We start from the raw sequence: 12,295 nt of genomic DNA, 5'->3' as shown, positions 1-12,295 counted from the left end.
TAGAGAGAGAGAGAGAGAGAGTGCTGGTTTTCGTGCATGTCAGCAAGTCATTGACAGATTTTTTTTCCCCAGTCTTTGAAGCATATTTCCTACATCTTTTATTCTTTTTTTTTTGTTCAGTCATTTCATTTAGATATGTATTTCTATTTTTTCTGCCCTTTTTAATTATTTCATATATAAATTAATAAAAAATAAAAAAACGAGTAATAAAGTGTACAATAAAGTACAATCAAATCCTTATATTATAATCACATTGCACTTGAATAAAGTTAAAGGTGTAATCTGCCGATTGTCCTGCAGGTGACCGCATAAATCTGTCTTCTTACGATGCACTTAGGGCTTTACGATTACTCCAGAGCATTTGTAGATCTACGATGATTTTCAAGTGCTACTTAAATTACGATGCTTTTGGGAAACATACCGTAATATTAAGATCAGTCGTACGATCGTTTTTGCGAACTTCTTAGGCTTACGAAGCTTTTGGGAAACGCAGCCCAGATTTGTTAGATTTTTAAGTTTTTATTTATACTTTTTTTTTTATCCTGTGGCAGAAGCAAGCTTTTTAGTAAAAAAAAATGTTTTTTATGAAAGTAGTAAAAGCTGTTGAACAAATTGTTTTACTTGTGTATTTAAATTGCCTGGTACAATGATTACTACTCCGGATGTTGGCTGGGTTTTCTTCCAGAAAATATAATGTGCATATGCTTACCATTTTCTCAGCTGCTGATTTTCATTATATATACTAAAATAACAATATTGACATTCTTTTGCCCTTCAATTAGTACCATGGGATTAAAGCAACATCATCATATCTTTCTGTCTTTCTTATAGTTTGCATTTCAAGTGTCCTCCAGCTGACCCAGGGCTACTTTTATTAATTGTTTTTATAATGGTAAAGGTAAACGAATGAATTAGAGTTAGCGTTAAATTGGTTTATTAATGGCAGACAGCAACCAGAGCCTTTCTCTTTGTGACACTTCCTACATGCTGTGTTCTCAGTCTCACTCTTCTCAAAGAGTTGCCCGGGCTCCAGCTCTCTTATGAGAAAGCATGTAGCCCCAGTGGCTGCCAAGCAAGGGGGCTGCATGAAGGGAAGCATCAAGTAGCTCAATTAGAGATAAAACATCCTACCAGAGAGGAAGTCTTGGATTGCCTGACTTCCACTGGCAAAGCACTGAACACTATATCAGGATTACGCATAGACTATAAAGCCATAAAAGCGTATTTTTGTGCAACTGCTCGGCACAGAAAACAACGCAAGCCCATGAAAAAAAAAAAAAAGTTTACTTAGCACTGCAGTGCACAGATACAGCCGAGACTAATTTAGGTTTGAACTAAACAGCCATAAAAGTACAGTTGGCTTGTCTGTACTGGAAAAGAGGAATTTTAACTTTTACATACCAAATATGCATGCCATATTATCATAAAGAGCCTTTAGTGTTCAGAAATGACTTGTTCTGAAATGTTTATTTGTACATGCAAAGGAAAAACAAGCAGATTTGAACAAGAATACGCTGTTTGCTGAAGCTTTTCAGACAAAAAAAAATCTACTAAATAAATAAATAAGATTCTATTACTAAATTATAAACAGAATCTGCATATTTTCCCCCAATTTATTTGTGCAGATTTTTTGTATTATTATTTAATTTTAAGTTTTAAATTGTATTATTTTCATGACAGTTAAGCACATTTCTCTCCTAAATATTCATTAATGTATCTTAACATTTGAAATTAGTTTTGTTTGCTTGTTGGATTTCTATTATTATTGATGATGATTCATATTATTGTAATACAGTAATATGTAACTTTTATAGTAATTAACTTAGTTAACTTATAGTAAATAACTTTTACTGTAATACAGCGATTTGTTTTTCCCAATTAAAATCATGGTAAATGTGCTTAATTGTTAAGAAAATAATGTAGCAATGCAAAATAAAATTGATTTCTTTTCATGTAATTTTTAACTATTTGCCTGTATATTATGATGGCCATCGTAATAATGTTTGTTAATATTATCATTGAAGTTATAGATCTGTTATAAATTCGTTTCACTGAAATAATGAGGTATAAAGCAGACACAGGATGTGGATAGAGGGTGCAGAGTGGGATGTTAACTGGCTGCACTGATTGGCTGCTGGCTCTGTGTGTGTGCAGCGTAGTAAATGCGGCGCTCGATGACACTCCGCCCTCTTCTCTCCTGCAGCTAGCGGACCGTATGTAGCGGGACAGCCTGCTGGAAAGGACATTATTCCCTCCCTCCGAGCTGTCACACAGAACATGTGCATTACCCGAGTCTCTTGAAATCGTCGTTGTCGTACGTCTATGTGATTCCCATTTGTGCTCATGAGCCTGCTAGGTGGCTACAAGAAAAAGAGCAGTTACGATGGCTACGAATCTTTGCAGCTGGTCAATAGCAGCGGAGACTTCTGCACCGGGGGACGAAGCGGTGGTGGCGGTGGCGGCGGTGGTTTGACGGCAGTGACCCTCGGCAGCGTTAAAACAGGCCCTGCGCGACAGGACGACTACAGCACCATGGACAGCTCAGGTATGAAAACCGAGTCGACCGGTTGGCGCTTGCAGGCCAGCCGCTCCTTCGTCTGATACGCATCAAACAACCTGTTTTTTGTTTGTTTTTAAGGCATGCTGGTTTCCTGTAAGAATCCAAGGTGGTGGATTAAATATTAGTTGTCGATATCCGCCGGAAGCATGTGTTTCGTGTCGTCTGTTCGTGTGCTGTATCATGACAATTGATCAAAGTCACAGAGCTGGCGTATTGGAAACTACAGTAACTACTTTGATTGTTAGTTCATAGATGAACTATTGAAATTCGAGTATTGTGAACTAGATATATGTGTATAAATGGCGTTTGTGGTTGCCTCGTACATTGATGTGCTATGCAGGACCATCCATGGATAGCTCAGCATGCAGTTCGCTTTGGACGTGCATGTAGCTGGGTTTCTTGCATGCAGTTTCGTATGGACTAGGATAGCAATACCTTTGGTTGTCTGTGTTATACTGGGATTGCTGCTGTTTTACTGCAGTGATCTGAGATGAAAGGTGGCCTTCAGCACTGAGCCATGAGGAAGAGCTAGTGTCAGGTGTTTTAGTCCCAGCTGATGTCTGCTTTGGTCTGGTGTTTTTGCATGTGTTTGTGAGAAAGAGAACTTATATAGACTATACTGTAAATGTTTTTGTTTTTGTGATAAAAAGTGGTAACCTGGATTATCTTGAAGAGATATTTCTACTTGATTTAGCCCATAAAATGTATTTAATTTTGTTGGTATAAATTTAATGTATTTAGGTTGATTCAGCAATATTAAATAATAGTGCTGAATTGAATAAAACCAGTTTATTTAGATGTTACAATTTTTCAGTGTGTTTGAGCTATTAAAATGTTGATTTTTGTAAAAATGTACTGATGATTACACATTGCTGTATTATTTAAACATGATGACTGTAATCACAGTTCATATAACCATGTAATCATAACATGCAAATGCTATAAGCCAAACAAATAATGCTAGATAATGATTAAATCATTATAAATTACATCTACATCTCACAATATAACTGATAACATGAATGAAGAAACACAACATTGCAAATAAAATCTAAACAAATGTGATGGCTAGTGCTAGGAAAGTCCCTTTCTCCATTGATGAAAAAATGCACCCAAAAATGAAAATTCTGTCATTAATTACTCACCCTCATGTTGTTCCAAACCTGTAAGACCTTCGTTCATCTTTGGAACACAAATTAAGATATTTTTAAGATGAAATCCAAGAGTTTTCTGACCCTCCATAGACAGCAAGGGAACTACCACGTTCAAGGCCCAGAAAGTTACCAAAAACTTCGACAAAATAGTCCATGTGACATCAGTGGTTCAACCGTAATTTTATGAAGCTATGATAATACTTTTTGTGTGCAAAAAAACAAAAATAACTTTATTCAACAATTCTTCTCCCCCGAGTTACCATCTACTGCCATTATCGAGAGTAACACGACGCATGCTCGTGCTTTCCTCTGCTCGTAAACAAGGCACAGCTCATGCATGTCAATAGCATCACGCGATCTTACGGGTTTGGAACGACATGAGGGTGAGTAATTAATGACAGAATTTTCATTTTTGGGTGAACTATCCCTTTAAAACCAGGTAACACCTTTTTTAGGTTACCATTTTCTCTATTTCAGCATTTTACCATAAAAGTATGCATGAAAATTTACGTAAATATAATCTTATTTTACAATATTTTCCCTTTAAAACCTGTCTTTTAAAATACAATGTTATGATTAACCAATTGCTTATTCTGTCTTTATTCAAAAGACAGTTTTGACACAATGAACTATACCAGTAGGTTTACATCATGAAGCAGGGCCAGCTTTGTGTTGTGGGATTTGTTGTGATATGCTGCTGGGTTGTTGCTTCTATGACTACTTCATTGCAGTGGCCATGTTTTCAGCATGCAGCCTAGTCAGTGAATTTAAAGTGCAAATCTAATGTGCACTAATTTTAGAGACAATACTGTGCTTATTCAAACCTCTGTTCAGTTAGTTTTATAATACATTTGGAAATTTATGGGAGAATTTTGAATGTTTTAAATTGCTGCTTGAAAGGACAGTAGCTTTGTTTGAGCCTGTAGGTGATCTATAATTGAAAAGCCAGTCGTATCTTGTAACAAGACACACAAGCACACAATTATACACGCAAACACACACAGGGGGCTGCACGTCACAGAGGAGCTCTCTGTAACTCAATGTTGCTGAATTAAAAGGAGAAAAGAAAGGAGGTTTGTGATAGCGATAGAGAATAAAAAAGGAAATGTGTTAGGAACCAATTCTTTTATATTACAAATGCACTGATCTGATCTTTGTGCTCAGGACAGCCCCGTCTCTCTCTGACACACACATACAAGCGCTCTTGGTTCTTTGTGTGATTAAAGGGACATTGGTAGGAGTTCAGAGACTCTGTGCTCTGTGAGAGGGGCAGCTTTAAACTTTGAAGTCAACTGCACTCCTGCATATTTGCTCACTTAGAATAGAGCTCCTCTGTACCTTAATGGCAAGTCTGACAGGAAGCCCACTCTCTGGCTGGGCCCACTGTTAAAGCAGTGCCAGGCCACCCTGTTCTTTTAGATAAAACAAGAAGTTGGAGGCAGAAAAATGCTGACAAAGTTTTTTTGGAAGTTCACTGTTTACTGGTCAAACATAGTAATAGTACAAGTTAGTAGTATTGTTAAATATTATTGCAATTCATAACTTTCGATTTGAATATACTTTAAAATGTAAATTATTCCTGTGATTACAAAACTGAATTTTCAGCAGCCATTAAGTCTTTAGTGTCACATGATCCTTCAAAACTCATTCTAATATGCTGATTTTGTGCTCATGAAACATTTCTTATTATCAGTGTCAATGTTAATGCAGCTTCATATATTTGTGAAATCCGTGATACACTACGATTCAGGTTTGGGGTAAGTAAGATAAAAAAGAACATTTATAATATTACAAAAGAGTTATATTTCACATAAATGCTGTTCTTTTGAATTTTTTTTCATTAATCAAAAATGCATTTAATATCAAAAAAATATTAGGCACAACTGTTTTCATCATTAATAATAAGAAATGTTTCTTGAGCAGCAAATCAGCATATTAGAATGATTCTGAAGGATCATGTGACACTAAAGACTGGAGTGATGGCTGCTGAAAATTCACCTTTGCCAACACAGGGATATATTACATTTTGAAATATATAAAAAAAAAAAATAGAAAACAGTTATTTTAGATTGTAATACTATTAAGTTAATACTATGTAATACTATTTTTAGTAACTATTTTTAGATTGTAATACATATAGCTATTTTTACTGTATTTTTGATATGAAATAAATACAGCCTTGGTGAGCACAAGGCTGAGGGAAAAAAAACTTAAATATTCCAAACTTTTGACCACCTTTTTATATATTGTAAGCAACATTGCTGATATTTCATTATAGTACAGTATTATTATTATTATTTATTTATTTATTTATGTATGTATTTTTTTGGAGGCTCTTACAAGCATGAATTTTTTCCTAATGTGTAGCCTTATAACACCATAGCACCGCATGAGGCAACATTTTAAAAACACAGGCAAATATAGACAGGTGTATTCTTATCATATGTTTCTCATCCCCATGAAGACTATTTCCCCCACAGGATGTTTCATCTCAGCACATCTAAAGAGAGCACACTAAACACTAACAGCCTTCTCTAATGGCTGCAGCTCTTTAGAATGAAAAACATTTAATCTGAGTGTAAGTGCACAAGTGTTCAGCTGCAAGGAAGTGATCCTAAATGAACAGAGAAATGACTGAAAATTACTTTATTTTTACAGATGTTGCCGACAGTTAAATGTGCTGACAGTTAAATTCAGTTTGGATGTGTACATACAACATGTGTATGCTCTCTGAGAGATAAGAAAAAGCAGTTTTCTGTTTTTAAAAATCAGTAATTTATTAGACAAATTGCTTTGCTTCGCTTCAGTGTATTTAGAAAATTCTCTTTTCTTTTCTGTCTTATAAAATATCCCCTTACTATTTTGTTGTGAGAAACTGCTGCAAATGATTCAGTGCGTGAGTGAACTGTTCTAATGACTCAAACTGAAGCGTGAACAATTTCAGACCTTTTTGTAAACCTGTTTGACCGTTTGATAATTTGCAAATCTGGCTCGAAAGTTTTGATTCTAAACAGCTGATAAAAAACACACATGACTTGATTGCTGAAATGTTGTCTGAGAAAATGATTCTCAGGTTGGTATGCAGTAATCTTTATTGACACGTGACGTAAGCACACAGCAGTATTTCACTGGGGCTCGTGCCCCATTAAAAAGGATCTAGCAACGCCCCTGCTAGACAAGCTGCCACTGGGGGAAAAGATTATACATTACTGATGTATCACATTTTTATTTTAAAATGTTTTATATTAAATATTTATTAATTTGAAATTTTTTTTTAATGAATTGGTTGAATGAATGATACAGTGACTGACTCATAAATAGGCATTTACTTGTTTCATTCCTAAATAAATCAGTGTGTTTGAATGAATTGTTTGAGTGAATGACTCATTCATAAACTGTCATTTGTCTCCACCTACTGTCATAACAGAAAATGAGTGTGTTAAAAAATAAATAAATAAATAAATACATTCACACACTGACAAAGGATGCAAACATTGAAAAGTCAGTTCTGTTGGAATACTATTCGTCCAAACAGATTTGAGAACAAGAACTGTTGTATAAACTTTTATAATGATAATTTTATTATCGATAATGATTATTACCTCTTATCATCGGTATGCGATAATTACCTTTGCCTCCATGTTTGTTTACACTGAAATACAGCATAGGAGAGCAGTAAAGACCTATTTTTCTATCTATTTTATATTTATCGCTACCGTAGACATCAATGTTGAGAACCAAACAGCAGCAGAATTTTCAAAGCACATCAGTGTAATCAATGATATTTGATTTAACCAGTGTAAACGTGTCAAAGTGTTAATAGACATATCCGAATCATTGTCATGTACTCTAAGATCTTATTAGTGGTTTGAATCGAGAACACTTTCTTTTCATTTCATTAGTGTTAAGGTCAGTAGGATTTTGTGATTTGCGCCATACTCTCTCTGTATACATATATGTATATATATATACACACACCTTCCTACGTGTACTGCATTAGGCTAACCGAGACTTGTCATTTGCACTTATATATTGTTGCTCTTTTGTTAGTTTTGACTGCTTTTATTGACCTCATTTGTAAGTCGCTTTGGATAAAAGTGTCTGCTAAATGACTAAATGTAAATGTAGTGGACTCTTTCCACAGGTTGTATCGTTACACCAGTAGGTGACAACAAGTGGCTGTCTTTAATAGTGAGTCATTGAATCATTCGTCAACTGACTAGTTCAAAAACGCTGATTTATTTACTAACAAAGCAAGCAAGTGAATCATTAATTTATTTATTCAAACTATTTGTTTAATGGTTGATTCTGTTTTGACTTTGTTTGGAACTATTTTCATTGACAAATTAAAAATGGACAAACAATTATAGATTATTTAAAAACATTTTCCCTGAAATTTGACACTAGTTTGTAAGAGCGTGATTATAAAGACACCGAGGCTGTAAAAGCAGACTAGTGAGTAGACGAGTTTAGATGTTTGGCGTTATGACATTTCATGTCCACGACAACCTCTGTAGCCCCATTTAGCCACTTGTTAGCAGCCACCTTTTTCAAGTTTTACTAAAATGCAAAAAATCTAAAATGTAAAAATATGTTGAGCTTGTGTTAACCACTGACCTTATTTCAGGCATTTAACCAAAAACCCATTCAGAAAAACCATTGACTTTAGGACGATGGAACCTGAAGTGCTAAAATGCTTACTCATTTCTGGGATTTGGCTCCATATGTGCTTGTTGCACAAACCCTGAAACCTAGTGAACATTCGACTTCACTGATGCTTGGGTTTAAAAGTGAGTGAAAACTAGCAGAAGTTCCAAAATAAAGTAAAAGTCTTGAAGAGTGGAAGCTGTATAGCAGGCAAAGGGAGGACCACATGCTTTTGGCCATGTATTTTATGACATAAACTTCCATAGTCCATAAACTGAGTAGCTGAGTGTTCTTAAATGAGGAGGCAAAGTCCTCAAAGTTTTAAATTTTTTTTAATCAAATGTAAATTCATGTCCCAGTCACATTTTCTTGGTTAAATATACATTATTTACTCTACGAGAAAAAGAAAAAAAAACAGCTATTTTGTATTTTTACATTAAAAATGTAATCAATATTCTATTTATTAAAGCCAAGTTAGTTGTTAGTGTTAGTCAAGTTAGTGTTTCTAAGGATTTTACATTTATTCCAAAATAATAACTCATGGCAATAACAGTTTAAACAAGATATTTTATTTGTGAACTAATGTTCAGCTATTATTTTTAATAGTTAACTTTTAAATATTTTTTAAAATTTTCGGATCATTTATAAATTTCACTAAACATTCCCACTGATGTGTTTTCATGTTTTCATGCCATTTAAGTTTTATTTTGATGTAACAAAGTGGTTATATCTAAGTGTGTCAGTTGTTTACTTACTTTTTTAAATTAGTCTTCCCATAAATGCCATTATATTGTTCATTCAGATTGATTCGCGAACACAAAACGCGCACAAACACAAGAGGTGGGATTTATCACATATTAATTTGAAATTTTTTTTTAATGAATTGGTTGAATGAATGATACAGTGACTCACTCATAAATAGGCATTTACTTGTTTCATTCCTAAATAAATCAGTGTGTTTGAATGAATCGTTTGAATGAATGACTCATTCATAAACTGTCATTTGTCTCCACGTACTGTCATAACAGAAAATGAGTGAGTCAAAAAATAATAAATAAATACTTTCACACACTGACAAAGGATGCAAACATTAAAAAGTCAGTTCTGTTGGAATACTATTCGCCCAAACAGATTTGAGAACAAGAACTGTTGTATAAACTTTTATAATGATAATTTTTATCATCGATAATGATTATTACCTCTTATCATCGGTATGTGATAATTACCTTTGCCGCCATGTTTGTTTACACTGAAATACAGCATAGGAGAGCAGTAAAGACCTATTTTTCTATCTATTTTATATGTATCGCTACCGTAGACATCAATGTTGAGAACCAAATAGCAGCAGAATTTTCAAAGCACATCATTGTAATCAATGATATCTGATTTAACCAGTGTAAACATGTGTCAAAGTGTTAATAGACATATCCGAATCATTGTCATGTACTGTAAGATCTTGTTAGTGGTTTGAATCGAGAATCACTTTCTTTATCACATGAACCAATCACAGCTGAACATAACCAGTCAGAGAGACGCAGACTCCTGTTGTAACTTTACCTGCTGGTGTCGCTGTTGGACAAAGTTTCTTTAGAAAAACAAGTGATTTATACAAGTTTTAATGTTATATTTTGTAATATTGGCGTTGTTTTATTTTTGTACTAATAATTTTTTTCTCATCCAATATTTTGAGGAAACACTGCCTCCCTTGCCTCCTCGGAGGAAACGCCCCTGATCTGTATGTATCAGAATGCTGATGCATGACAGTGTTTGACGCCCAATACTGTAGCCTTCCTATTTATTGAAGAGAATTGGCAGACTTGTTTTCAATACAGTTGTGTGTGTATAAAATCTGCAGCTGAGTGGGAGGTGGCTGAGTCAGATTTTTTGAATACGGTTATGGTCTAGTGTGCCGGATATATAATATATAAAATGATACATGTTCACAAACATGCCAGATTTGACCTTGAGTTTCCTCTGTGATCAGCATCAGACATCTGTCTTAAAAATTCTGCATGTTTGATATATGCATGTTATGTTATTTAGTCTGCATGCATTGTATAAGCATATGCACATGTATAATGTGTGGTCTTGACTAGTGGTTAGCTGAGTTTATACATAACCATTTCCACAAAAATATTAAACAGCAACTGTTAACATTTAACAATGTTTTTAACATGTTTAATGAGCATCAAATCAGCATAATTTCTGAAGGATCATGTGACATTGAAGACTGGAGTAATGGATGCTGAAAATTCAGCTTTGTCATCACAAGAATATATTACATTTCAAATTGTATTAAAATAGAAATTGGTTATTTAAAATGTAATTGTCACGTGTATGTTCCTTTTGAGTTCCTGTTTGCCCTTATTTGGTTCTTCCTGTGTCCTGTCCTCATTGGTTATCATTTGTGTCCAGCTAAGTTTGATTAATTAGTTAATTTGTTCCCAGGTGTGTCCCATTGGTGTCTGTGTATTTATAGTGTGTTCTGCCCCTTGTTTTCCGTATGCTGTTAAATGTCATCCCTGAGTTCCTGTGTGTGTAAACCTTTGTTTGTTGGATTAAAGACCCACTCGAAGTATTCTCCTGCGTCTCCTCGTTCCTTCCTCCCCGAGTGACCGTGACAGAACAGCAGACCAAAACTGAAAGTAAGCGGCGTCCTTTCCCCCGTGTTTGTTTTCCACCTTTTTTAATAGTTTTTGTTTTCCCGTTTTTTCCCCCGCGGCATGGAAGCCACCGCACGTTTCGCCGCTTCGAAGACAAGCCTGCCGGCCGCCATTGACCCAAGCCCGTCGGTCACCGCAAAGGCAAGCCTGCCAGCCGCACCTTTCACCCCGATCCTAGAGGGGAATCTGTGGAGAAGAATGCGGTTGGTTCTGGTACCTAGGCGCGCTCCAGTGTCGGCTCCAAGCCCCAGAGCTCGCTCTAATGTCGGCTCGAGACACAGATCTCGCTCCAGTGTCGGCTCCATTCAGCATTCACAAGTATAGTTAATTTTGACTGACATGACATAAGCAAATGATAATGTTATAAAACAGCAGAGAGTTGTATGAAAGCAATTGATGCATGTCCAAAAGCATTTGCAATTTGTTCGAAGGAATGAGAAACTGCTACTATGATGTGCACAAATGACTAAATGTTGTGGAGGTTGAACTAACTGTTGTGCAAATGTAAATAGTGATGTGAGAAATGCACCAAAGCGACTGAGAAAAACTGTAAAGTCAGTTCATCATTGATTCAGTGATGTCATCATTTGGGCTGGGTATTGTTAAAAAAATGTAGATGCCGATACCTTCAAGACTGGTTCCTGAACAATACTTTTTTCGATACCAATTTTATGAAATAAATTTTAACAAGATTACATTATCTAAAAAAAAAAAATTTGGTTGTATTTTTTCAGCTTGTTGATGTTTATACAAACTCAAAGACTCATCTCCTGAGCCACTGCACAAAGGAACAAAATGTAACCAACTTAATTAATCAGTGCAAAATAGTTTTAATAAAGCTCCAATAGTCTTCAGCTTACACATCTGTTAGGCTACATTTACACTAGTTAGTGTTCGTGTTAAACCCCTCCGCCGGCCGTTCCCAGGTCGAGTCAGCCGGCAGTCAGTGTGGCAAGCCCCGAGGGCGTTAGTGTGGCAAGCCCCGAGGGCGTTAGTGTGGCAAGCCCCGAGGACGTTAGTGTGGCAAGCCCCGATGACGCTAATGTGGCAAGCCCTGAGGACGTTAATGTGGCAAGCCCAGAGCTCGCTCCAGTGTCGGCTCCAGCCCCAGATCTCGCTCCAGTGTCGGCTCCAGCCCCAGAGCTCGCTCCAGTTTCGGCCCCAGCCCCTGAGTTCGCTCCAGTGCCCGCTCCTCAAAAGTGCCTTGCTGTGCCTGCTCCTCCAGAGCACCCTCCAGTGCCAGCTCCTCGAAAGCGCCTTGCTGTGCCTGC

General features: G+C 36.0%; 1 protein-coding gene across 8 annotated transcripts in view; it reads left to right on the top strand.

Annotated features, from left to right (window-relative positions):
• LOC107692374 (putative tyrosine-protein phosphatase auxilin) overlaps nt 1-12,295 on the top strand; it is a 44,167-nt gene that overhangs the window by 4,230 nt on the left and 27,642 nt on the right. For 4 of the 8 annotated variants that reach the window (XM_016491394.1, XM_016491395.1, XM_016491396.1 and 1 more), the window contains exon 1: nt 2,008-2,545. The exons of 1 other annotated variant lie outside the window; for it this stretch is intronic. In XM_016491394.1, the coding sequence (XP_016346880.1) occupies nt 2,344-2,545 (202 nt within the window). In that variant the 5' untranslated portion in view covers nt 2,008-2,343. Of the gene's footprint in view, nt 1-2,007; nt 2,546-12,295 lie in introns of those variants that run through there. 3 more of the 8 variants (XM_016491400.1, XM_016491399.1, XM_016491393.1) reach the window with 3 other exon arrangements.

The sequence above is a fragment of the Sinocyclocheilus anshuiensis genome, unplaced genomic scaffold (genome assembly GCF_001515605.1).
Source record: "Sinocyclocheilus anshuiensis isolate Anshui unplaced genomic scaffold, SAMN03320099.WGS_v1.1 scaffold70, whole genome shotgun sequence".
Lineage (NCBI taxonomy): Eukaryota > Metazoa > Chordata > Actinopteri > Cypriniformes > Cyprinidae > Sinocyclocheilus > Sinocyclocheilus anshuiensis.
The sequence above is the reverse complement of the archived record's forward strand: the minus strand, read 5'-3'. Positions and strand labels throughout refer to the sequence as shown.